The sequence below is a fragment of the Pseudoliparis swirei genome, chromosome 12 (genome assembly GCF_029220125.1).
Source record: "Pseudoliparis swirei isolate HS2019 ecotype Mariana Trench chromosome 12, NWPU_hadal_v1, whole genome shotgun sequence".
NCBI lineage: Eukaryota > Metazoa > Chordata > Actinopteri > Perciformes > Liparidae > Pseudoliparis > Pseudoliparis swirei.
The window spans coordinates 16,566,856-16,594,425 of record NC_079399.1 but is presented as its reverse complement, the minus strand read 5'-3'; the positions used below and the strand labels follow the sequence as shown (position 1 = coordinate 16,594,425).

At 46.1% G+C, this 27,570-nt stretch overlaps 1 protein-coding gene across 2 annotated transcripts in view; it reads right to left on the bottom strand.

Annotated features, from left to right (window-relative positions):
* The window catches only part of man1a1 (mannosidase, alpha, class 1A, member 1), a 120,024-nt gene that overhangs the window by 45,380 nt on the left and 47,074 nt on the right, over positions 1-27,570 (bottom strand). For both annotated transcript variants that reach the window (XM_056427601.1, XM_056427602.1), the window contains exons 3-4: positions 23,166-23,281; positions 16,006-16,086 (exon numbers count right to left, since the gene is read on the bottom strand). In XM_056427601.1, the coding sequence (XP_056283576.1) occupies positions 16,006-16,086; positions 23,166-23,281 (197 nt within the window). The remainder of the gene's footprint in view (positions 1-16,005; positions 16,087-23,165; positions 23,282-27,570) is intronic.

Sequence of the window (27,570 nt, the reverse complement as noted above, 5' to 3'; positions counted from 1 at the left end):
TTTATTTCCAACGTTTTTAACTTCTGTGGAGTTACTGGACATTTTGTAAAGGTGTGCTCACCTGTGAGACGCGCCGGAGAGGAAACGCTCAGGGCGCTTATGTACGGAAACCAACGGGATCTCGTACAGCGCTGCGGGCATATTTCTCCAATGTCCGCTCACTGTGCAACAAACTGGACGAACTCCAGCTGCTGGTGGGAGAGACAGAGACTTCTCCTCATCCTCTGTCCTGTGCTTTACGGAATCATGGCTAAGTGGATCGATACCAGATTCTGCGCTCCAGCTCGCTGGCTTCCAGCTGTTCGGCGGACGGGTCACGGAGCTCTCCGGAAAAGCAAAGGGTGGAGGAATCTGCTTCCTCAACAACGGCTGGTGCAACGACGTAACGGTGATTCTACAGCACTGTTCGCGGACCTGGAATCTTTATCATTCACTGCAAACCCTTCTACTCCCCGTGAGTTCGCTTCATTCATCCTGGCCGGAGTTTACATGGAAACGTGCACGAGGCACAGCGGACCTCGCGAACAGATACGGTGTGTGGGCGGACCTTCCCGGACTCTTTAGTTATTGTACTGGGATTTTAACAAAGGAAACCTCAGCCACGAACTCCTAAATATAGACAGTTAATTAAATGCCCTACAGAGAAGAGCATTCTGGACCACTGCTACACAACAATCAGCAGGGCCTATCACGCCGTCCCTCGAGCTGCACTGGGAAACTCTGACCACGTCATGGTTCATCTGATTCCCTCATACAGGCAGAGACTAAAGCTCTGCAAACCTGTGGTGAGGAAGTTCAAGAAGTGGACCAGTGAGGCTCTGGAGGATCTAGGCGTGCTTGGACTGTACTGACTGGGATGTCTTCAGGACTGCTACCAACAGCCTGGATGAGTACACAGAGGCTGTAACTTCCTACATCAGCTTCTGTGAGGACAGCTGTATTCCATCCAGCTCCAGGGTGAGTTATAACAACAACAAACCCTGGTTCACAGCGGAGCTCAGGAAGCTAAGACTGCAGAAGGACCAGGCATTCAGGAGTGGGGACAAGGACCTGTACACAGAGTCCAAATACAGGTTTAGCAAGGCGGTGAGAGATGCTAGACGACTGTACTCTGAGAAACTGCAACAGCAGCTCACAGCAGACGACTCTGCTTCTGTCTGGAGAGGCTCAGGCAGATCACCAACTACAAGCCCAAATCACCCCACCCATGAACAAGGTGCTTCTGGCAGGCGAGCTCAATGAGTTCTACTGCCGCTTTGAAAGACAATGGAGCAGTCCTGAGACAATCCCCACAGCCCCATCAACAAGCCACAGACCATCAGCCCACCCTCCCCAGCCCATCAGGGGCTCACACCTCTGGAGCACCCTCCATCTCCTCAGCGACGACCTCGTCATCCTGGAGAGACGTCAACAGGCTGTTTAAAAGCAGAACCCCGCAGCAGCGGGCCCGGACTCCGTCTCCCCTCCACCCTGAAGCACTGTGCTGACCAGCTGTCTCGGTGTTCACCGACATCTTCAACACCTCCCTGGAGACATGCCACGTTCCAGCCTGCTTCAAGGCCTCCACCATCATCCCGTCCCCAAAACCCAAGATCACAGGACTCAATGACTACAGGCCCGTCGCCCTGACCTCTGTGGTCATGAAGTCCTTTGAACGCTTGGTCCTGTCACACCTCAAGACCATCACCGACCCACTCCTGGACCCCCTGCAGTTCGCCTACAGAGCCAACAGGTCTGCAGACGATGCAGTCAACATGGCCCTTCACTACATCCTCCAGCATCTGGACTCCGAGGAACCTACGCCAGGATCCTGTTTGTGGACTTCAGCTCTGCTTTCAATACAATCATCCCGTCCCTGCTGCAGGACAAGCTCTCCCAGCTGCACGTGCCCGACTCCACCTGCAGGTGGATCACAGACTTCCTGACCGACAGGAAGCAGCACGTGAGGCTGGGGAAACACGTCTCAGGCTCCCGGACCACCAGCACGGGTTCCCCAAGGCTGTGTTCTCTCCCCTCTGCTGTTCTCCCTGTACACCAACAGCTGCACCTCCAGTCACCAGTCCGTCAAGCTCCTAAAGTTCACGGATGACACCACCCTCATTGGGCTCATCTCTGGTGGGGACGAGACCGCCTACAGGTGGGAGACTGACCACCTGGTGACCTGGTGCAGCCAGAACAACCTGGAGCTCAACGCCTAAAGACAGTGGAGATGGTTGTGGATTTCAGGAGGTATGCAGCCCCACCCGCCCTCTCATCCTGTGTGACTCCCCGACGCTGTGGAGTCCGTCCGCTTCCTGGGCTCCATCATCACCCAGGACCTCAAGTGGGAGCTGAACATCCGCTCCATCACCAAGAAGGCCCAGCAGAGGATGTTCTTCCTGAGGCAGCTGAGGAAATTCAACCTGCCAGGGAGAATGATGGTACAATTCTACACGGCCATCGTTGAGTCCATCATCTGCTCCTCCATCACCGCCTGGCACCCGCAGCCACAGCCAAAGACAAGTGCAGGCTGCAGAGCATCATCCGCCGGCCGAGAGGGTTATCGGCTGCAATCTGCCTTCCTCCAGGTCCTGTTCACTTCCAGGTCACTGAAGCGGGCCAGAAAGATTGTCGCTGACCCTCCCACCCTGGACACTCCTGTTCGAGTCCCTCCTCGGGAGGAGGCTGCGTCCATCAGGACAAAGACCACCCGCCACACCAAAAGTTTTTCCCGTCGGCAGTCGGGCTCATCAATGGAACCCGGACTGACTGACTGTCACCCCAGGACTACCACCTCTTCTTCCACCTTCCTCTCTCCTCCTTCTTCCCGCTCCTTCCTCTTCCTCCCACCTCCTCCTCCTCCTTCTTCTTCCCTCCTCCACACACGTCACTTTAACATGCACTTTAACTTGAGGCCTCCTCCACACATGCCACTTTATTTGCATGCACTTTAACTTAAACACACGCCACCCGTAACATACACTTTTAACTAAAACACACCACTTGAAGCACACACCCAAACACTTTCACATTACTTGTTGTCTTTCTGTCGTGTTGATTGTTGTTTGTTTGTCATGTCCAAATGTTGCACCTTCCACCAAAAAAAATTCCTCGTTTGTGTAAACATTCCTGGCAATAAAACTGTTTCTGATTCTGATTCTGATTCACCTGGTCCTCATGCCCATCTCACCTGTTGCCCATTCCCTAATTAGTCCCCGTCTACTTAGGCTCCCTCACTTCCACTTGTCCTCTGCCAGATTGTCTTGTGTTTCTCAGACCAAGCCCTCGAGCGTTCCATAGTTTGATTATTCTGTCTGTTCCGATCTTGACGACGCTTTCAGTAAAGAATCTTTATTTGAATTATGTCTCCTGAGTCGTGCATTTGGGTCCACCCTAATCCCGTGACAGATTTGGTTTAAAAAAAAAAAGATCCCAAAGAGATGAGAGGCCTCGACAACATAATCTTCCGGTTACTTTACCGCTGTTGAAACGACAATGACAAACGCTGGAGCATAAAACGGACCCGGTCAGGGCGGGGTGAGCGGCCAACGTTTCTCTTTCAACATTAGGAAGAGTCACTCATACTTCTGGTGATAAATGTCACGCGTCAACAGTCGCATGTTCCCCTGTTGGACGCTCACATATTTGTTCATGCGACGTGAGTTATGGCCGTACAGCTGCTCCCCGAGCCGGAGCGAGCTCGCCTTGTTGAGTGTTTACGCTTTCCGTCCGCTCATAAAAGATGTTCGGATACCGATGCGGTCAATTCACGCTGTGACAAATGACATCGACATTTTCCACCTCGATTAGGAAGAAGTCGGTTAGACGTGGCGCGGTCGTATTAGCGAGAGGACAAACACGACGTAGGATCGGACTCGTGTTCGATTAGCCGCTCGTCAGCAACCGCCGTTCTGCAGAAGTCACAACAAGGGGAGAACTAGACACGAGAATCTCTGAAGCTCCTGTTCACCACGAACCCATTCAGAAATAAAACTAAACCCAGTTCGAGACGAGGCAACCAGAAGTGCATAAAAACATACTGGTTTCTGTGTTGGAGGACTCGGTCCGGAGGAGTTTTGTGCTGAACGCATCCCCTCATTTGGCGGCCCTGAACGCAGCACGGCTTCTGCCCTTCTGTTGTTGTTTGTTTTTATTGCAGTTCAAATGTTACACAGCATGAATTCCTTATATGTACCAATATGGACCCATGCCCCTGTGTGTGTGTGTGTGTGTGTGTGTGTGTGTGTGTGTGAAGATACAGGACAAAAGGTGAAAGAGAAGAAAATAAAGCAGTGTGCTGTGGCAATTCCACAGTCTGTCAAAGCACGGCGGGAGGATGGGCTCGGTTCCTCTTCTGACCGAGTGTGTGTAGAGGAGCTACTTAAGAGGCTACAAAGTCGAGCACACACGCGCACAACACATACACACATGATAAAGGCTTTTGTAAGCAACAGGGAAGAAGGAGGACTCCCATGTGTGACCCTGTTGAACGAACCTCTTCGCCCTCTCAAGCAGTCTACTGCTGTGACAGTGTGTGTGTGTGTGTGTGTGTGTGTGTGTGTGTGTTTCTGGCTGTGCTTTGAGACAGAATGTTGTGAAGGAGTGTGTACCAATTGTAACAATGCAACTGGTGCAAAGGGAATACCACACAGGATCCTGGACACATAGATAGCCAGGATTGAAAGCCAGTGTAGGTGTGTGTGTGTGTGTGTGTGTGTTTGACACAACGTGGATTATTATTCCCGGTCTGCTCAGTAGGCTAACCGCATTAATCCAGACTGTTGAGATGAACAGCGGCCGTAGCCATTGGGCACCGACGTGTCCAATGAGATTTGGTGCAACTTGAGGTTCACAACTAAATTCTATATAGATGAAAAATGATATTATTGGATGCTGCTGCTGCTGCAGAGGTTAGTTTTGTAGGTGAGGGACTTTGCGTTCAACATAATTTTGCACCGCTCTAACAAACCAGACTGAAAACGCTTCCATTGCACCATTGTGGTAGAGGAGGTCATTCAAGGTCTCCCTTTGAAAAGCCATAGTGAAGATATTAAAGACGCATATAATGGGAACCGGAACTGAATCAAGGACGGCTTCACGAATACACTTACAGACACAGCTGTCAAAGCCAGCTTATTTTAGAGAGAACATATCCACTAAAGGTCTCCAACTACACACACAGAGACTGAATAAGAAAATCAGGAAATGAATTGTTAATGGACTGTGGAAAAGCAAGCTGAAGTCTTATGACGCTACTAACCTTTTCTTGAACACAGATTCTTTTGATTCAAACATAACAAAGGAAACACTTGGAAAAAAACGTTTAAAAAAGGTCAACGACACTGTCACACTGATTTAAAAGCTGATATCACGTGGATTTTGCCGATTTTAAATATGACCAATTTTGAGATGTTGAAAGGTTCAGGTTAAGTGTTACACACGAACGATTCACACTCCAATCTGGAAACATCCTGCCAAAGCTCAAATGATCACAAAACACCTTGAAATGTGTATCATTTGTACAATATATGTATCCGTGGTGTGCGTGCTATGCGCGTGCATTTGGGAGTAGAACCGAGGCATCGGCCAATACATGGAAGTGTTTGAGATAAAGACACATTATTTTAGCTAATTCCAAGGTGCCTTCAGGGTCAACATGTTTCATTCCGTATGTCCTGCTTAATGTTTGTTTAAAAAAAATATATTTTTGTTTCTCAAAAAAAGGTGCAGAATACAGAATTCACATTGCCTCCACATGGCTCTCAACATGGCGGCGACCGATCCGGTGGCTAGCAGCTGAAAGCGCTAACGGCACAAACGGTGTAACTAACGGCAACGGAGCCGACAGAGTCCGAGGGGGTGGGAACGTTCCGGTGGGCGCGGCGCTCCCACAGCGGTCGGTCCGGACGGCGTAATCGGACGGCAACCGTCGAGCGAGCGCGGTGCAGACGGGCGGCCATCTTCTTAATCCGGTCACAAAATCGTAAAAGAAATCGCAGAAGAGTGCGAGTGTGACATATTTAAACATCAACACGGTTACATGCAGTAAAAGGACTCACGCTCCAGATAATTGATGTTCCCTTTCATGGCCTTGTGTGATCAGTGATCCAATCATTGTAATCTCTGCATGACCTTTCCAATACCAACGCTGTGTGTGTGTGTGTGTGTGTGTGTGTGTGTGTGTGTGTGTGTTCCATCTCCGTCTCCTGATCCACTGAACAGTTCCTTATCTTAAAGTAGTTTTGGTCGATCAGCCTCAGTAAATGCAGCGTGTGGCAGGAGCACAGCCTCAAAGCGCCACATGGCCGTTCTACATGTCACGTAGTTTATTAAACCTTTATTTTTGTATATCTGCAAGTGTGTAACTTATGACACACAGCGATGCATTTAAACCGTTTACAGCCATTAGACACACACAATGATGTAGTTATCTGCCAACACGCTGCTGAATTCACATTGCTAAAAAGACATCACTTACTTTTACAAGGTGCCATGTGTTCGTGGTTTCCCAGTTTTAATACAAACAGCCGGACCGTCTCCAGCGGTGACGGCATCGCTTTCTCTTTCATTCGTATTTTGTTACAACAGTTAACGATTTATTGATTTCGGGACACTTCTCACTTCAAATGTGAGGATTTTTCACTTTCACCTCCTGCACATCAATAAAAATATTGTATGTAACATACAATATTTTTATTGATGTGCAGGAGATGAAAGTGTTATTCATGTGAACTATTATTTTTAGGTTTATACCAAAATAACTGTTATTATGGCATAAACCTAAAAATAATAGTCTTTGAAATGTTACTGTGTCACACGGTAGGCATGTAGGGAAAAACCTCCCAGCATGCACCGGTACAAGTGAACATGTACAAGTCTCCATCGTGTGTTTTTCTAGGTAGCATCAAAAACTACCACTGCCCGTCAGCACTAGAGGACGGCGTGACTGTGCGTGTCCCCGTTGGTCGGATCCAACCACTTCCTCCTCTCCGTCCTCAATCCTTCTCCTTCCATCTGTAGCCTTGCTCCCTCTCCTCAGAGCAGATTAGACCAGTCTAAAAAGAGATTAAGATAGATATCCAGAAAATTCATTCTCCACGGTTGGTAAATTACCTCGGCCTCGGCTGTGTGTGTGTGTGGATATGTAAGGCGCTTTACTCGGGCACAGCGGGAGGATAGCAGAAAGGGGGCGGTTGTTTTTCCCTTTTTGTCCCTCCATCAAAGCCAATTTTCTCAACGACTGAATGGGATTTCCTGATGATAGTTTTCCATCGGCTTCACTTAGTGCGCTGCCACGTGTGTGTGTGTGTGTGTGTGTGTGCGTGCGTTTGGCTAAGCTTGCGGTGGTCAGTAGTGCAGGTTGTTGAGCTGAACTGCGGAGCCAGAGGTCCGAGAGGGGATTAGACTCTGGGCGGCTTTGTGTCGATGAGCTTTCCCTGAACTGTGAGAGAGAGAGAGAGAGAGAGTGTTTCTATCGCAGCCAGGCCTCGATAGGAAGTTGGTTAAATAGCTTCATATGGATGGACCGCCATCAAATCCATCCAAATTATGAAATCATCATGTGTCGTTGATCCGTACGGAGCCCAAACAGTTTGGCATGCATGTGAACCGCGGATTAATGAGTTTACCACGATATTCAATAAAATAAAAACACGCAATAAGGAGATCGTAAATAGGGCTTTTTTATTAACTCTGTTAATGCTACACTGGAACAACACAAATGTGTCCTCAGAAAGTCTCTCTTGGAATACATTCAGACGGTTGCGCACACAAATAAACAGTTGTGTAACAAATGAAAAAAAAAAAGATTGAGAGGAGTTCCAGTCGCAGCGGGAAGTAGGCCCTATGTCCGACTGTTTCCCCCCCCGTAATAAATTCCTCGTCGTGTATACACTACCGTTCAAAAGTTTGGGGTCATCCAGACAATTGTGTCTTCCATGAAAACTCACTTTTATTTATCAAATGAATTGAAAATTGAATCGAAAATATAGTCAAGACATTGACAAGGTTAGAAACAATGATTAATATTTGAAGTATTAATTTTGTTCTTCAAACTTCAAGCTCAAAGGAAGGCCAGTTGTATAGCTTATATCACCAGCATAACTGTTTTCAGCTGTGCTAACATAATTGCACAAGGGTTTTCTAATCAGATATTAGTCTTCTAAGGCGATTAGCAAACACAATGTACCATTAGAACACTGGAGTGATAGTTGATGGAAATGGGCCTCTATACACCTATGGAGATATGTCATTAGAAACTAGACGTTTCCACCCAGAATAGTCATTTACCACATTAACAATGTATAGTGTGTATTTTTGATTAATTTTATCTTTATTGAAAAAACAGTGCTTCTCTTTGAAAAATAAAGACATTTCTAAGTGACCCCAAACTTTTGAACGGCAGTGTATATTGTATCGTCCGATCGCATCTACATCTCGCTGAGAGAGCCGGCACTTTAACGATCGACCTCGAGGAGTCAGAGCGTTCTCAACTGGCAGGGAAACCAGTCGGAAAACCTCTGTCTCATTCTTCCCCCGTCGGCCTTTTGAATTACAGTCTCACTCCTACGATCACATATTTAGACATCTCAGTGTGGGTTTCTGCTGCCTCCTGGGTTTCAACACCGTTGTTTACAAGGTAAAAACAAAAACTGACGCAAAGGAGGGAAATCTCTCACAGATCCATCAGTCAACCGAGTCCCCTTAGTTCTTTTCAGGAATGTGGAGCCAATCCCCACCCCACTCTCGACAGGTCGGGTGTATGAACATAGATCAGTGCTGTACGTGCAGTTCGAAGTCATCGGTTCATCAGTCACAAAACAAAAACACCCAAGAGGGAATCCTCAAGAACATGGGGATGAACTATATTATGTAAGGATGCATTAAAAACCCTGTGTCCATGTTGGTGAGCAAGAAACCTTTCCGACAGTCACACCATTCGGTGGATGCTCTCAGGTCTAAAGTAATCTTCGGCGCCGCGCCCGGCTTGCATGTATTCTTAGCAGAACGATTCCCGACGGAAATCAAACCCGAACCCCGTCTGCTAGTGCCTTGCTCCGTCTGCCGCGAACACAGACGTCACACGGAGGAAACCTGCAGTTAAATGTCAAGATATGCATCCGTCCCTCTCCCCTTTCTTCGGTTCTTCGCCTCTATCCAGCGGCCGCACAGCGAAAGTGAGACGGGGGGGACTGGAGAGCCGTGGCTGTGGTTGTGTGACGACGTCTGAGGCTCTGGATGAAGAGCAGCCGGAACTGAAGTCCCCCTGCAATCAGTATGAACCATGCGGGGGAAAAACACATTCCAGTTCACTGAAAAGTAATAATAAAAAGACTTTGAATGCTCGACGTCCGCTCCAAAGAAATAGAGTGCTGCATTCCACCTCTATTTCTGGCCCCAGATAGTCTACATTTTATGAATTATGAACAACTAAGGAAATAAATAAAATGGGTTCATGTGCAGGAAGAAATAAGACGAGCGCATACATGTTCGCGAGCCTGCTACTCCCCTCTCGCCAACTCATTCTGCCTCCCGTCAATGTAAAATAATCACTTTCTCACGCCAGCCATCAACCTATTGTCTTACCCATTGTGTTCTCTTCATGCTGGATTCACGGAGCCGGCAGCTGAGAGCAGGACCACAGTCCTCTTTCTTCATGCCTCTTAGATAATTCTAGTTATTCATAATTCATACATGTTGATGCGGTTTGGCATCCCCAGGCACATGTGCATGTGGTTATTTTTCTCTTTTTCTTGGCTCCGTCTGATTGCCGTGTGACGCGTGGTAATTGAGGACAAATGAGACGGACCACATCTCGTCAGACACCTTTTCCCTCTCAGAATTCAGACATCTGCTCTTTTGTGGAGTTGCACACAGGAGTTGGATTTTTTGTCGAGTCGCGCTCATTTAGAGCATTTTTATGTTGTTCCAGAGCATTTGTTACACCTCCATGTAGAGCCAGAGGTGGACACATAGTATAAGCCCTTTGTATCTGTGGTAATGGGCCGAGGAGGCTCTCTGGGCTTTTCCCATTCTGGAAAAAACCCAGTTTGTTAAAATCGTATTGTCTTCATTCTCTCAGGGCGAACAGTTATGAATCACTGTTTACCATTACAGTGTCCTCACTTAAGTGCAAGTTGTTTTGACATGAAACATCCAATTGGTTCCAATCTTGCGTCACACTAGTGAACCTAATCTTCTAATTCGGGAGCCGACCCTCAAGGCGGAGGGTCATTCATGTGTACACATGCACACGTTGTTGTTGTTGTTATTGCCAAATTTGACACAATGAAGCAACATGTCTGTTCCTTACTTTCACGGAATCCTAACAGAGTTTGCGGCAGCACTTGTGGGAACAGGAAGTAGAGGAGCGAGCGGCTGCTGGAGCTGCCGCCCAGTCAGCCGCAGGGCGCAGCGAGATATCAAAACACAGAGTACATCCAGAGGCCCTGCTGGCTCTCAAACCCGTGTGCGAGAACCGTTTACCCGTCTGTCAGCCTGTCAGTCACAACCCCCGCCCTCGGTTCCTCTGCATTGATCTTCGCTCGCCTCTTGTTGCGTTTAATGCCGATTTTTATTTTTTCCATGTTGAACTCTGCCGACTATGAATGCGAGCTATGCGCCGCATCACATACAACAAGCGCCTCGCTCGTGACGACTCGATATTTGATGGACTCTGGTACGTCAACAAGCACAGCAGAGGTCAGATCCGTCCCATAAAAATGGCATCGGGACTGTTAAGCAGAGCTCGATGTATCGACTCAACATATATAAACTTGGGAGGACAAAAACACTGGATGCAAGTTTGTAAGAATGGTACTCAAGCGCTTTATTATCTGCAGGTGCATCAGCTTATATAGACCGTGGTCACATGACACGCACACCTGAAATGTATAAACTATAATTGGGAGCACAATCAGTCTCAATTAACAGGGACAAGAGTGGCAAAAAAACAACCCGCCCTCCTCTTAAGAACACGTTGACATGGCTGGTTGGCGCCTCGTCAAAGTCTCATCCCAGAGGGCGGCAGCAGCAGGCGCCCTCGTGTCTTTTAATGACCCAGAATTCATTGGCGAGACCGAATCCTAATTAGCGCCGAGAGCTTCGAGGACCCCTTCATCTCCACTCGGAATCAATTTTCAAACCGGATTAGTAATCAGTAATTGTATGATTGTATTACGAAGGCCGAGTGTAATATATATAAGGATGAATGCGTGCCTGGTGGTAGATCACGAGTGTGTAAGTATACACTACCGTTCAAAAGTTTGGGGTCACTTACAAATGTCTTTATTAGCACTGTTTTTTCAATAAAGATAACATTAATCAAAAATACACACTATACATTGTTAATGTGGTAAATGAACATTCTAGGTGGAAACGTCTGGTTTCTAATGAAATATCTCCATAGGTGTATAGAGGCCCATTTCCATCAACTATCACTCCAGTGTTCTAATGGTACATTGTGTTTGCTAATCGCCTGAGAAGACTAATGTCTGATTAGAAAACCCTTGTGCAATTATGTTAGCACAGCTGAAAACAGTTATGCTGGTGATATAAGCTATACAACTGGCCTTCCTTTGAGCTTGAAGAACAAAATTAAAACTTCAAATATTAATCATTATTTCTAACCTTGTCAATGTCTTGACTACATTTTCTATTCAATTTTCAATTCATTTGATAAATAAAAGTGAGTTTTCATGGAAGACACGAAATTGTCTGGATGACTCCAAACTTTTGAACGGTAGTGTAACTCAAACCAATCAATTAGCAGAAGGGATTGTCGAAGTCGTGCGGCGCTGTCCCGACCCGCCGTGCGCCGTCTGATCGATCGCCGACGAATAAAAAGAAAACAAACCTCAAGTTCAGCCAATTCCTGCTGATCGCGCCACAGAAATCCACAAACTAAAGAGTGCCAAGACAAATCAGTCAAGTGCAGATCTGTCCGGTGGCAAGGAAAGACACTTTCTGTTCCAGACGGAAAGCCGACCGCAATTACCAAGCGCGCCGCAGAGAGTGGCATCGTCCGCCAACGGCCGTTCATTATCCGACTCGACAGAGGACCAGAAGCAAGTGGCAAAGTACCTGTTCACTGGATTATTTGATCCATTCTTTATGTCCTGATTGATAAATTCCTACATTCCACCTGCCATGCATCGTCTCATTAGTAGGACCGGTCTGCGTTAGCCGTGTCACGAAGATGTCTTTGTATAAACTGGAGTTAATGAGGTGCTGACACAGCAGATTTTAGAACAACACAATGATCATCAGTATGTGACAGTTCCTGTACTTCCTGTGAGCGAACAGGATCGGTTGTGATTTAAAGGGTTCACGCCCTCGGCGGGAAAGTCAGCAGCTGGAATTCCGTCCCCCAGAAAGCTGTCGAAGCAGACGACGCGCTCATTGATGACATCTGCAGTTCATGCTCCTAATTCGGTCCCATCCTCAAACTCTTTATCTTTTTTTATTTAGATTATAGAAAATCCTTACAGCTGTGTCTGACTGCGGCCCACGAGACACCTGAGAGGAGCCGCTGCTTCGGCTCCAGTGACGAGTCTTTCTCTTTAATCTGCGTGGTTGTAAGGGATGAGGGGGCAGCTGCCATGCCATCGCCAGATTACTGTCAGACAACTAAAGGAGATTGGGATTACTTCATCACAGTCAAGCATCAGTATTGTTGTTCATTATAATCATGACAGGGTGGAGGATGACATCCTCCTCTTGCAGCGAATGACGGGGGATCTTTTACGGTCTGTTCGTGCCTGCTCGGTGCAATGAAAGAATGACTTGAGGGTTTCATTGTGTTCAGTGGGACTACACGTGTGTGTGTTATTGCCTCCTGGCTTGATTTAACCCAACCTTCCCTTTGTGGTCCGTCTCTCTAGCTCCGGCTTCAACTTCCACTTCTGAAAGAGGAGAACTCAAACGTTCTGAAATGCATTTGGAGAATGTGCATTTTAAATTATAGTTTGCCTGCCGAAAACTACTTATGCAAAACAGACTAAAATCAATTATTAATTTACAATTATGGCCTTTTAAGTTTCCTTTTTTTGTAAATTCCATTTCCCCCCCTCTTTTTCCTAATCACATATGTTTAACTTCCTAGCTGTATCATGAATCCACACCACACACTTATTCTCGGGAGGTCATGGCTGTTTCGGTTGATCACATGTTTTTCTCCAATAGTGATCGACTCCCCTTCAATTCCTTTCCTACGACAATAATCACCTTCCTCCAGACTTCTTTCAGGTTTCCTTCTCTTCCCAGAGAACATCGTCCTTCCTACTTATTTTGCGGTCCTTCTCTCCCGCTGCTCTTACCTTTGATTCGTAAGGGAACTGGAAGCCTTTCATGGTATTCATCCCTCCTCACATTGTTTTACTCCCACCTTCCTGCGCTGCCTCCCTTCCTTCGGATGAGGTCACACGCTGCGGTCGTTGAAAGCCTGGCTCTCTCGACCTCTCGCTCTCTCGCTCTCTCTGCCAACTCCCAAAAGCAGAGTTATACAATGCCTGACCAGTGTTCAATTAGTCCATTTTATTATTTGAAAAGAAATATCAGGGCCCAAAATGTACCTGCAGAAGAGCTCTCCATCAGGACTGTGCTTCTATAAGCTGGATTTACATGTGAAAGAAGAAGAAGTGGAAACCCCCAAAATGGATTTCTCTGGTTTGACTAAGTGCGGATATTCAAATTGTGGTTCATCTTGGAATCAAAACAAGATTCAAGCAAACAAATAATAACAACACGAATGAAGATCATTGAAAACGATTAGTAAACGGAGACCGAATCAAATCGGCAACTATTTTGGCAAAGGATAATTCATCTATTTTTCAAAACATAAATACACCCGGTTCCACCTTCTGGACTGCCGGTCGGTCAAAACAAGACATTTATTTGTTCTCTCACCACAAGTAAAGCCCTTCAGCGCCACCCAGCAGCCTCTGAGACCCCAAATCATCAGCCAGTCAAAAGGCACACCGCGGGCAACGGTCAGTCATCCCGTCCTCCGACAGCCTCCCGTCCTCCGAGGCCGCCAATCAGCCGTCCCGGAGAACACAGGAGAGGTCTCGAAGCGAGTGCCTCGCATACGAATAAAACCCATGAAAGACACTCAGAGTGACTGCAGAGTCACAGCTGGCCTCAGGTGTTCCGCACTCATCGCACACTTCAGATGATCCGCAGGCAGCTTCCGTCACGACGGTGGTGTCGTCCGTTTGAACAATTAAATACAATACTTTGTTATTTTTCTTTCAACTGAATTTACGGTTGTAGGTTTTAAATAGTTAAACTAACGCGTGGCATTTTGTGTTGCGTTGCGTTATAAATTGTTCATGTCGACTTGTTTTCTTTACGACCAGAGAGGTTGTGTTTTTGGTTTGTTTAACCTTTTCATCAGCAGGACGCGATAGAAACCACTCGCCCCGATCGTCTTGAAGCGGGCCGAGGAATCAAGTCATTCAATTTGGGAGCGCAGCGGCCTTGGCGGAGGTCGGCGCTCTCCGCGCGCCCTGCTGGTTTGCAGGCGTGTGATTGGCTGGCTGAGCAAAGCGGTCTCGATTGAGACTTCATCACATGGCTAACATCGACCCCTCACATTGACCTCGCAGAGGAATCACTCAAAGCAAAAGGCGCTTCTTTTCCTTCTCTCGTCTTTATGCGAGTTCACTGGATTTATTCTGGCTTCATACTTTTCGCCGGACGAAACAACCAACATGTTACAAACCAAATGGATCAATTACTCCTGAAAAGGGTTAATTGACAAAGTAAATACTGCTTCAGTTGCAGCATTACTGCTAAATAGATTGCAGGCACACTTAAAGTTTTGTTTAGGTTTGAAATTATTGTGGAGCAACACAAACATGCGAGTCTTTATTCTTTGTGTTACATGGTCTCAAATTGTGACTTTAAGAGTTACTGAGAATCATGACTGAATTATAGACTTTAGTTAAATATGTTCTGCCGTTAGATGTCGACAAAATTGGTGTAAAGTAGTGCGGAACAACTTTGAACTCGGTGAGTGTTCTTTAAATAACGACTACCGTTCCCGTTAGTGTCATTATCACCGTTATGAAGCCGCAGTCCCAACGTGCAGAAATGATGCTCCTCCAGATTCTCTCATGGAGGTTCCAGTGTTAGCCCCGCCCCCTCACTCTGCCTGGTAATAAAGAAGCACTCAGCTTCCTAACAACTTCCGGTTCGCTCACCGCCACGATGACGACGCTGTAGATTAGGACATCGTGTTTATCTGTGTGTGTGTGTGTGTGTTTTAAAGCTCTGATCGCAGCAGAAGTGTCGACAGCAGTGAAGATAAAAGTGACCCGGAGCGAAATGCCTCTCTTTTTTTTTATCACATATAAGTCTTAGTCACGTAATTAAAAGACAGAAAGGAGAAGATATATTGACAACAGTGGAAGCAGAGTGGGACTGAATCTGAAGGCAATACCCTGCTGATGTCACAGCCTCTTGTCATCAAGTTGATTCACATATTCACCCGTACATCGTAGTAGAGTGAGAAGACCCGCTGAATGTCTCTTTCCTGAATATAGAGAGAGTCTGGAAGGAATAGTTCCACCCCGAGGGCGATGGAGTACCACCTTTCTTTTCCTTTTTACTTAAAAAAAAAAAGTCTTTTAAAAGTGCAACATTGAAAACTTTGTTTTATCCAAGCTGTGCCAACATTCAAAGACATTCCGGTGGGAGAAAACCCCCGAAACAACCCGATACTCTATGGAGTTTTTTTCCCTGTTTGCTTAAATTCAAATGTGCATCCAATATATAATTCAAGAACTAAGAGGAACTACATTTCAGGGCAGCCATCTTCATCTACACAGTGTGTTCAACCCTAATTGGTATCGAACTAAAAGACAGACAGAGCCGCACTCAAAAGAGAGCGTATCTTGGCACTCGCTAATGGAATACATTAATCTCCCCAGGCTATAAAAGGGGATATTATGAAAGACGTCGAGTACATGAAAGCGGCCGCTCGATCGCTCCCTCTCCGGCAGCCGTCCTCGGTGCGTTTCTTACCTCTTTGCCAGACAGGTAGTAGGCGGACAGCAGACCTCCAACGAACCGGATGTTCATCTCAAACACAGACACTTCTGCATTCTGCAGCGGGGAACAAAGACCAGAAAAACATCCATACATGAGAGGAGGAACACTTACAAAGGCGGTGGCCATGAATATGAACGCATCCTCCCACAAAGTGCGGAACAGGAACACTCAGACTCGGTACAGAAATGTTTTCTGGGTCCTTCAGCGGGGAGGAGATTGACGTGAGCGTTCCACAGCTCGGACGGATATTTTTGGATTGCAGCAGCAAACGGATTGGTTGACAGCCGAGTGGACGTATTAGCAATGTGCATGCCTCCGTGGTGTGTGCATTGTGCGTCTCGTCAGCGGCATTAGTTTGGTTGTGTTGGTCGGTTCCAGCACGATGACTGAAACATCTCTGATACAACGGGTTGATGGATTGGAAATGTTGACTCTTGAAAAAGGATGTGTAATCACAGCGGTGACGCGGGCTGCAACAACGAAACGCTAAAATCAGATTTTGAATAAAGGGTTGAACTTCTTTTTTTAAATTATCCGATTAATATAAAAAATGTATCTACAGATTAATCCATTATTAAAACTAGAAGGGGCACTCGGTAGAGCGCATACCTTCGCATATCACAAGATTGGGCATTGAATTATGAACATGTTGGCATTAGTTGCATGCCAATTGGATACAAATTGACCGTGTTATGGTAAAAAGAAGATTTTGACCTTTTCATGACCTTGACCTTTGACCCGATCGATCCCAAAATCTAATCAAATGGTCCCCGGATAATAACCAATCATCCCACCAAATTTCATGCGATTCGATTTAATACTTTGAGTTATGCGAGTAACACTCATATAAATAAATAAATGCCGATCAAAACATAACCTTCCGCATTTTCATTGCAAAGGTAATGATCCTTAGTTGCAGCCCTCGCGGTGAGCCCTCGACTTTCCCTCCCAAAGCGTTGGTTTTCCCATGAGCCTCGGCCATACTTTGCGTGTCGTGCTAACGAGCAACACACACTGAGGTAGTTGTCGGGAGATCAGCATGCTGGATTTGTGCTTGCGGGCATGTTGGCGTGCCGTAAACATCGAGCTGCGAGCACCGCTGTGCCCGAACGCCGCCCTCACAGAGCTGCTAGCACGGCGGTAGATACTAAAAAAAACAGTTTGGGATGAGTGTGCCAAATTTGGAGTTACTGTTGTTTTGTTCCTCAGCAGATTTGTTTTAAGAGTTGATAAAAAAAATTAGCAGTAAATGCTGACGGCAAGCACTCTAATTTCAATCCGTCACCGAGCAGTAAAGAGCTTCACGTCCCCCAAAGTGAAACAAATAAAAAGAATCCTCGATACCAAACATTGCTTTAAATGTCCGTGATGAAGTGCGGCCCATATACAAACACAATGCCTCTATTTCTAGACTTTTGTCAGAGGGAATGGGACAAATAATGACGAGAAATGTACGTTTGTAAAGCATTCGTCTGAGCAACAGAACAATGGGAGCCTCATCTCCCGTCTCGGTGAACAGATTCCGGAGTGAGATGACGTTTTGTTTGCGCCCGACTGACAGCTCATCAGCCACCGCCGTCCGCTGGAGATCGGACAATAGAATCCGTGCTGCGGAAAAAACTAATTATAAACCAGACAAAATGTGTCCCGCCATCCCTTCCCCCTTCCCTCAAGTCGGCATGGCTGATTGAGTCGTTAGATTGTGTTGCTAATTCTTGCTCATTAAAATGTGATCATTTCCTCAAAAGGACACGCCGATGTCGACCTGCCGTCTAAACGAAGAGTGAAACCCAGACGTTCAGCTTCGTTATTCGGCGACCATCCAGCCGTTTCCCAGCAGTCTCTCTGCTCTTAGCGGCCCTTCAGCGGTTCGGACTGACGGACAATGACCCTGCAGTCGTGCGACGGTATCTCGTTCCTGCGACGGGGCTCGACGAATTTTTCCTGATTGCGGCGTTAAATCTATGAAAAGGAAGCCCAGGGAAGTGATTGAGCAAGGCCTTTTCCTAACAGAGAGCTAATGACGGGGCTACAGCCGAATGAATCGATGAGATAATCGCCAGAGTAGACCTCTGGAGATGAAAGTGTATCTTATGATCTATTTAGAAGAGGATGGGGGCTCAACTGTATCTGCTGACCCGGGAGCTTCACAAAAAAGGAGAAAGAAAAGCAACCTAAACATATACGTTTACATTACATTACATGTCATTTAGCAGACGCTTTTATCCAAAGCGACTTACAATAAGTGCATTTCAACCTAGAGTATAAGCTAAGAACAACAAGAATACAGGAACTAACATTTCCTCAACATAGTCGAACTACAAAAGTACGATAATAAGAGCTATTTAAGTTGAACTGTTTATGAGGTACCCTTCTTTTCTGAGGCCTTTGTAGCTTGCGATCGCGAGCTGTTTCAGAGTGTTTGAGAGGGAGTCTCAGGGGCGCCGTGAAGCCTGTGCACTTGCCCTTTCCTTTTACCTAGATCTCAAAGGTGTTGCGTCGCTGCTTGTGGAGGATGAGATGGCAGCGTGACCTGAAAGGCTCCTGCAGTGGGACTCTTGAGTCGGGTGTCGGGGCTGCACTCTCATATTTTGTCAGGTTCTCGATCAGATGAAGGGGAAAACACTATTTCAGCCGTCGGCCCTCGGAGAGCAGAGAGTAATGCTGGTCACGTGAGCTACGCGTTTTATAAGGAACTCGGGGCGTGCAGGGTAACTGATGCGTCCCAGAAAGCCGGAGCGCAGTCGGAGATCACGGCCACGCCGACGGCTCTGGCGCATCGCAAATTCCTCAGGAACCGTTTTTGTATCGGATGTAGATAGAAATTAAGAAACCAATTTATTCTTTGATCATCCAAATGATAAAAGCTGTAACGGCCAGACAGCTGGCTTTAACTCCCCTGGGCTCAAGCGGAAAGTGTCAAATCGATCCAATTTAATTCACAAATTCATCTTATAAAAAGATACTTTTGGGCCTCAATGGTTTCACAATTTGTTTTTTTTGCCCGGCAGCTCTTTGTTTCCTCCGCTCCTCTTTCACTCCCGTGAGAACCAATCAGTGTGTGGTGTGCAGGTTTGTTTTGCATTACAAATGTACAAACCATCTTTAGCCCACAGGTCAGCAGGAGAAAGCGTTCACACAGCAGTTACCAACAGCACAGAAGTTTGGCGGAGCAATTTCTTCCATCTGGCTACTGCTGTCGTTAAACTGTACGTTGGCGTGTGTGTGTGTGTGTTCTTTGGCTTTGGTTGTATTGATGAAGACATGCTGTCAAGTGAATCTGTATTCTCTCCGTTCTCCATCCGTTACTCCTCTTTTTCATAAGACTCAAACAATCTCCTTTGTCAGTCAACGAACATTTGTCCTCGACTGTCACATTTTTTGTTTTTGTGTGTTTTTTAAATGCATCCCTCTTTTCTGTGTCTCCAAATCACTTTAAAAGACCCCTTCCACCTCCAGGGCAACGGCAGCATTTACACATTTGAAATTTTTTTCGGGAATCTTTAAAGATTTTACTTTCCTGGATCATTTCATTTTCAGTCGCAAAAGTTTATAGTACCTCACACGACATTTGTCACGCTGTCAGACGAGACGCGGTCTGTTTTTGTTTTAAATCTTTCAGATAAACCTCCCAGGTAAGTATGGAGGAAGGTTCTCAAACCATTTCCATAAAATGATAATTAACGTTTCTTTAGGAGCTCGGGATTTTTTTTATTCTTGAGCGATTTAAATCGTCCTTTCCCAAGGTGGCTTCACAATAACTGCCTGGCCAATAAAAAGCACTTATCATAAAGCATATGCGGGACGTGTGGAGCATCACGGGTAGCTTTGAGGCTCGGCGCTACGCAAATGAACAGAGCGGAGGAGAAAACACTGGCCCTCCTGCTGGGGAGATGCGGTTTCAGTGACAGGACGACTGCTGCTACACAGTCAGTGAGGCAGGATTATGCACAGGGGATTGCAGAGGCGTCTCGTGTGAATGACTTCTGCATAGTTACAGGAGGGAGGATTACAAGTACCATACAGTTTGAAACTACTGGCATGTATGAATTGCTTTGTAGTGTGAACAGAAATGTTTCTTAAGACCTTCTGCCTGTGGACTGATATCTATGTGTGTCAAAGGGCTCGGTGCCTTTCTTAAGCTCCTCCCACAGTGTGTAACTAACGTAGCTCGAGTGGATAACATCGGTTCCTCCAGAGCGTCTTGCTGGTAAATTGGCGAGCTTTCCGTTCGCAAATTATTTCATCAGCTAACGTTACATAGGCGACATTACAGCTAGCGGGCTAACCATAGCTTGCTTTTTTGCTGACCTTAGCTGATGAGGTATTTAGGAACAACACAGATGGGAACGATTTTTCTCATGATATATCCGATGGATGCATGGTCCCACCTATGGAGAGCAGTTCACTTAATGGCCACCGGTCCAATTAATAACAAACATTTCAGAACACCCTTGATAGTCGCTTTAAAGTGGATCTAAAAGGTATTTTTAACTACGATATTTCATATTTGATGACAGCGATAAATCGAGGCATGGGCAGGCCGCTGTTTAGCCCTCATCGTTCTCCAGTTGTTCATGTGGAGTGAGCGCTGCGCCAGACCTCGTTGAAAACATAGCTTTTTAAATGTGAGATTAATCATCAGCAGCTGTTCACATGGAAACTTGGAGGCAATTTATCCTCGTCTGCTCCTATTAATTTGACATTCAGTTCAACATCAATCATAACGTTGTTTCAATGAAAACTCGACTCCTGGCGTTGGCTCCTGGTGTTCTTCAACACGGCGTTGGGTGGAGGTACGGGCACCGGCAGAAAGACTAAATCAGATTTTGTGGGATTTAGGAGTTCTTTTTCACCGTGGAATCGAAAAATGTATTGAGTTTTGTGTGCGTGTGAGTGTGTGTGTGTGTGTGAGTGTGAGTGTGTCCTTGTGATGATCAACCAAATTGATTCAGCCAAAGCCTTGACTATGCCATATTACAGTCAATAGAGACTTGAATAATTGATGTCGAGGGTAGAAGACCTTTCAAGTCCAGCTATTGGACGTACGACTCAGTCATGGTGCAATCACAGATAAGTGAACAACAGAAGATATGGACACAGCGTCTGACAGATAAGTGACTGAAGGTGATTCACAGAAGAAAAGTGCAACTTCAACTTGGTGTTGTTCATAGTTTGTCATATGATGCTGTTCATTAGTCGACGTCCTGGACCACGCGCTTTCCCACCAGCACTTAAAAGAGACGTATCGTTTGGCTTCAATCCCAAAGTCTAGATCACCAGCTGTCTGCCCGTCTGAGTTTCTGCCAAATCCGTTTGTAACATTTTTAGATGCGGAGGACTAAAAACATAATATGCTCCCCACTGAATTATAGTTTGAGTCATGTTTATCGTTTTTTTCAAAGATTTTGCGGTTAGAAATTGGATGAAAAAAGGCCTTAATGTTGCTGCTTTCCATTTTTCATTTGAGTGCGTTACACAACCACAATTTGAAAGCAGCATTTGAAAATGTTGAGGCACATTTTTTAAACAAGAGTAAGTAATAAACGTCGGAAAACATTATATTCAAATTGGATTTAATCCAGAGACCAAACACCAATCAGAGGCTCCTCTAACTGGTGCTCATAAGGCATTATATACAGATGATTATGGGTACAATCAAGGCATAATGTAATGAGCATAATAAGCTCAAAATTGCTGGGCGTTTTAATATTTCATGTGATACATTTTCCTTTATGGCATTATTTAAAAACGTAATGCAATTTTCTGATGCCGGGATGATTACATTGTAAGAGACAATTATCCAGGCTCCTAATGGGCTCCGCTGCTTACACATTTCTTGCATTATCACAATATTGAGAAAAAAAATTGGATTTTAATCAAAACAGTCTGAGCCCAACAAAAGATGTACCGTATTTTTTGCACTATAGGGCGCACTAGATTATAAGGCGCACTGTCAATGAATGGTCTATTTTCGATCTTTTTTCATATATAAAGCGCACCGGACTATAAGGCGCATTAAGCGGAAAAAAAACAGTCAGATAAGTCAGTCGATCAAACTTTATTAAACGCGTTCACAATAATTCTCAACATTATTCAAACGTTAATCAGCGTATTCACAATAACTACCAACCTTATTCAGTTGTATTTTGGGATCCTTATACACACACTGTAATATTATGGTGAAGCACAGTATTGTAACGGACTGAGGGAAATGTTATGTCCGGATGTAAGTGAACGTCTCACGAGCTGGTAGCTGTGAGCTGGTAGCTGTGATTGGACAGCGAGTGATGTTGTTGTGTGTGTGTTGTTGTGTTCCGCGGGTTCGGAGCGGAGCTATGACCCGGAGCAGACGTGAAGCTGGTTTTGAGGTTTCACGGCGGTTTGTTGTCGTTTTGGCGCAGGCTACGGCCAACAGTAGCTTGTTCTATGTTCCTTGAATAAACACCCTATAAGCCATCTACGTCTCGTAGCGTTCCTGACCCAGGGTCGCTACAGTATGTATTACTCCGCGACGCTCCTGGCTACGGTAGCCGTAATGCTGCAAGCGGTGCGGCTTTGTAGTTTACCAAAGTCGTACTAAAACATTTTGACTTAGCGCCGTGAGCGCCTTGTACCACACAAAATCGCTTAGAGGTCAGTAAACAAAACCAGAATTAATCCATATATACGGCGCTTCGGATTATAAGGCGCACTGTCGTTTTTTGAGAAAATTAAAGGCTTTTAAGTGCGCCCTATAGTGCAAAAAATACGGTAAATAAAGGATTTTTCATATCATCCCATAAATCACAGAAGTGTGTGTGGACAGGAAATGGAATACTGACTTTGATTGCGCTTCCACAACGCAATAAAACTCAGAGGGGCAAAGAGCCAAAAACATGTCTAATGGATCCATGCAGAAGTCCATGACTGCTTACGACTTTAATGCAACACGCACACGCTGAAACCCCGCTGGAGTGGAATCAGTGGAAGAGCGACTCGTCCTGGGTTTGATATCAGCCTGCTGCCTTTCTTTCTTCTCCTCCACCTCATGTTTTCTGGTTTGATTATTCATCCTTTTTTTATTTCCCGCGCATAAAAAAAATGATAGTATGGATAGCTTAGCTTTCACACACACAAACACACACCCTTACCACGTTAAAGTCGAGGTTCTTCTCTACCCAGTCAGTGGCAGCATCAAACTCCTCAAACATCTCCATGATGTAGAGCGTATCCAGAGCGTCCACTATGGTCGCTCCCTTTATGCTGCCTGCAAAAGAAACAGATTAGAGAGGTTAGAAATCGATCACAGAGCGTGGCAATACACACGGTCGTGTCTTCAAAGGAGTGTTTTACATATCAGGTGCTTGAGAAAAATCTGAGAAGAGAGCTTAAACAAAAACCTTAAAGTTTGACTCGCAATGAGCATAAACTACGAAGACGTTCACTCTAAAGTGTAAAGCTCGTCAACGTCTCCTTTTGACAAGTATCGGCCACGCTGGGAAAAGCGATGAATAAACAGCAGAAGTTGAGAGTTATGTTCGGAGGCTGAATAATTTATTTGGCTCGACAGATGGTGAGAGATGATCGGCACTGATGAAATGTCGGGAGTGTTGCTCATCTCCAGAGATTCTCCTCCTAGCAGGAGGGAAGACACCGAACACAAACTCACACTAGCCGACGCCTCGGCCTGTGTGGTGTGTGTGTGTGTGTGTGTGCGCCAGGGAGCTCAATGAATCATTAAGCATGCTACTCCGATCGCTCAGCAAAGCTTTTAGTCCCGACATACTCGTTATAAACACAAGACCTCATCTGACCACTTAGAGACGAGACGGGGAAAGACAAAAAAAACATTTGAAATGCAAGATGTGTTGCGGAGAAGAAAGAGGAACAAGACGAGGAGCGGGTCATCAATACATCGGCGGAGGGAGAGCGGCTCTACGGAGAGAAGGGGAGGTGGGAAGAAGAACAAGAGGAGAGACCACTGCTATAGTGACCAGGCCCGAAAAAACTAGTCAGATCGGACAATAGAGTTAGAAAATGATGAGCGGAGTCAAGATGACGACCGATGTGGTTTGTTACCGTGTCAGTCTGTGGGTTTGTTTCCTGGAGAAGCATCCTCCCAGAAGTGGGAGGCGTTGTGTGTAAAGCTTTCCACTACACACACACACACACACAACGCTGAATCACCAGCCGCAGGCAGAGGACCACGTCGTCCATCGGCACCGTGCTCACTTCCTGCTCACATTATTGCTTTAAAAACAACAGTTTTAACCAGTGAGAAAACCGTGTGAGTTAAGGCACTTTTTGGGTGTTGCCGAGTGTATTTTCTTATTTCTTTACGCCCTCCTGCTCCCAGTCTTTATGCTAAGCTAATCTCCGTTATCCGACTAACGCTTTGAGAAGGAGATACGTGGGAATGACGTGACGATAATCAGCACGTGAAAGGGGCGGAGTCACGCAGAGGTGTGGGTGAAATCGACATCAAAGCGTGGCGTTTGAATTCAACGATCGATGCGTGACATCCATCAGAAGCGGACCAAGCGTTACATGTCTGGTCGAGCCTCGAGCGTGGAAAGAGCGAGCGTGTGACTGGAGGCGTCAGCAGATTCAGTCGCTTGTCCTTCCTGTCGCTCATCCCGCTCACATGGTCGCTCCTGTGAAGCCCCCAGAGCGACGGCCAGAGGACAAGACACTTTGCTCCCGTCCATTGTCTTGTGTGCTTCCTTCCCCCTCACGTGTGTGTGTGTGTGTGTTACAGATGGTCAAAGAGCGACCAGAATATTAATACTAAATAGAAAAAAAGAAGATGGTATAGCAGAAAGCAAAGACAGTTGTCCTTCTGTAAAGGATGCACATGTTTACATGAAATATCTTTACAGTTTTGTATTTGTGAAACACTTAAATTACTATTATTATTATACATACAGTACATGCAGCAAGTTATGTACGCATCATTATTCCTCTCGATATACTGCAACGGGACACATTTCTATATTTATATTGTGATATAATGTGATTATTTTTTCTCGTGGGAGAGCAATTCATCCTAAATCTAAACCAGTTTGACACATCGATGTTCTTTCAAAGAGAAACGTTGTTGTTGTTGTTTTCTGCTATAAGCGCGTGGGCGATTCAAAGGGAGTAGTACGAGTAACATGACAACGCTCACCGAGAGAAGTATGTGAAAAGCGAGACGTATGCGGCCGCTCACGCGTGTGCACGTGACCGCGGCTGACCTCATTCGGCTGCGGCGCTTCGGGGGCCACGCTGTGGCTCCACGCTCTAGGGCCGCTCGTGGTTGCGGTGACTCACCTTTTCTTGCCCGTTTCATATATAGCTGCTTGCTTACTCATCTCTCGCTACCCTGATTTGCGGCTTTCCTTTGTCGCATGGGCCATTTCATCGAATTGCTCTTTCAGATGACACTGATCTCAGAGATTAAAAATGATCTGACATATTGGGCGACATCTTGTCCAGAAATCTGCTAAAATCAGCTCTTCAGCAGCTCTATTCGTGTCATTGTCATGAGAACGGAGACGGGATTAGAGCCGAGGCCCACGAGGTTCGTGAGCGTCCAACGATCTCGGAGTTTGTTTCCGTTTGCGACGGAGAGCATGGGGAGGCGGCAGATGGCTTAGCAGAGGGCAGCGTCTGTGGTGCTTCTGGAGAGCACAAGTGGTCGCGGAGCGGGAGGAGGAGGAGGAAGAGGAGGAGGAGAGAGTCTCGGACGCTTCTATAAAGATGGAGCACAGACACTGGACTCTTTTAAGACCTATAAACCTTTTTATTCGGGACAGCGTTTACGACCGTGTTAAATCACCGTCTTTTTTTATTATAGTTTGTTTTCCCTGTGCACGGCTCTGTGGCACGACAGATAGAACGCGTTAGAATTAGAGAGCGGTCGAGAGAGGACGGGCCGTGTCGTACTTGCTGGAGTCGGTCGGCTCGTCACAGCGGGAGGATTCTAACATTTGTATGAACACAATGTGTGTGCGTATCTGTTCTCGTCACCCGACAGGATTCTTTAGAAAATGCATTAAATGACAAAATAGAAAACGAGTGTCGTGTGATGCTCGTCCGGTTTGACGTGGACAATAAAAGCCGAACACGGGGGGGAGAGATGGATGGGAGGGTGAACGAGGAAAGAGCCCGGCGTCCTCAGAAGACAAGAAGAATCATTACCGTTCTGTTGGCGAGCGGAAAATAAGGATGGATGGGAGAGGCGTGGCAGGGAAAACAAATGTGAGAGACAAGCGCCAAAAGTCATGAGCAAACGGAAGTCCCTCCATTCCTGTGCCAGGAAACACAATCCATTGAGCTGTTGCTCTTCCTCCACTCAGCCGTCTGTCCATCGGTTCTCCTGATTCAGTTTCCGTCTTTTCAGAACCTTTCTGTGCTTCCTCTCTCCTTCTGTATCTTCTTTTCCTTTCCTTGCTACATCCATCCTTGTACACTTTGCATTGTTTCATTCTCCTTTCCTTCCTTCCTCAGTTTCAGAAAATTGGTGAAGAGGCGAACGATGGATGAATTAAAGCAGAAAGCAAAGCTCCACGCTTCATTCATCACCGACACACACCAATATGTATGCTATGTACAAAGTGTTATTCTCCAACATTTTTGGTGCTAAAAACACAAGCTGGTTTAATTATAAGTGTGGATGACTGGTCAATCGCGACATTGATTCACTGCACTTCTTCCCACGCTGCAGTGTGTGTGTGTGTCAGTCAGAGGAGTAATGCATTGTTTGGTTGTTCAGGACAAAATAACCTTCGCTTGACGCAATCAGGCGGCGAAGACAGAAGCTGCAACGCTGTGATGTGGGAGTGTGCCTGAGTGATTGAGAGCGACTAACCCACACACACACACACACACACACACACACACACACACACACACACACACACACACACACACACACACACACACACACACACACACACACACACACACACACACACACACACACACACACACACACACACACACACACACACACACACACACACACACACACACACACACACACAGCTTCCCCCGACATTACACCGTATTTTGAAGGAAACGTTTATGTGTTTACAGCACATTGTAATTCATTGTTTTGCTTTGTTCGTCCTGCATACACGTTTCCGTTCTCATCCTCTCGTCTGTTTCCTCTTTCGTCTGCCGTTCTGGACCGTTTACCGAGAGCTTTCGGCCGCACTGGAGACGCGATAACATCCTGTAGCCACGAGAATAGCTCCGCGGCCCCGCTGCTCCAGGCAGAAGCGTCTTCCCTTTGGTAAGATCTGCGTATCACACGGAGAACAAACGCAACGACGTATCCAGCAGACGCGCAGCACTTACGGGCGAGAAAAGATCGGGGGAAAAAAATGCAGTTTAACGACTGCTTAATTCAACAAGTATTTAGACTTCTGCATTAGCAAAACATTCGCTAGTGGATAGCTTAATATAAAATAAAAAAAAGTTTTAAAAATTCTTCTAAATCCCAAATCGACAGCCTCACCGGTAATGACAGGAGCACCAGCGGATAACTTGGAGTTCATGATGATATATTAT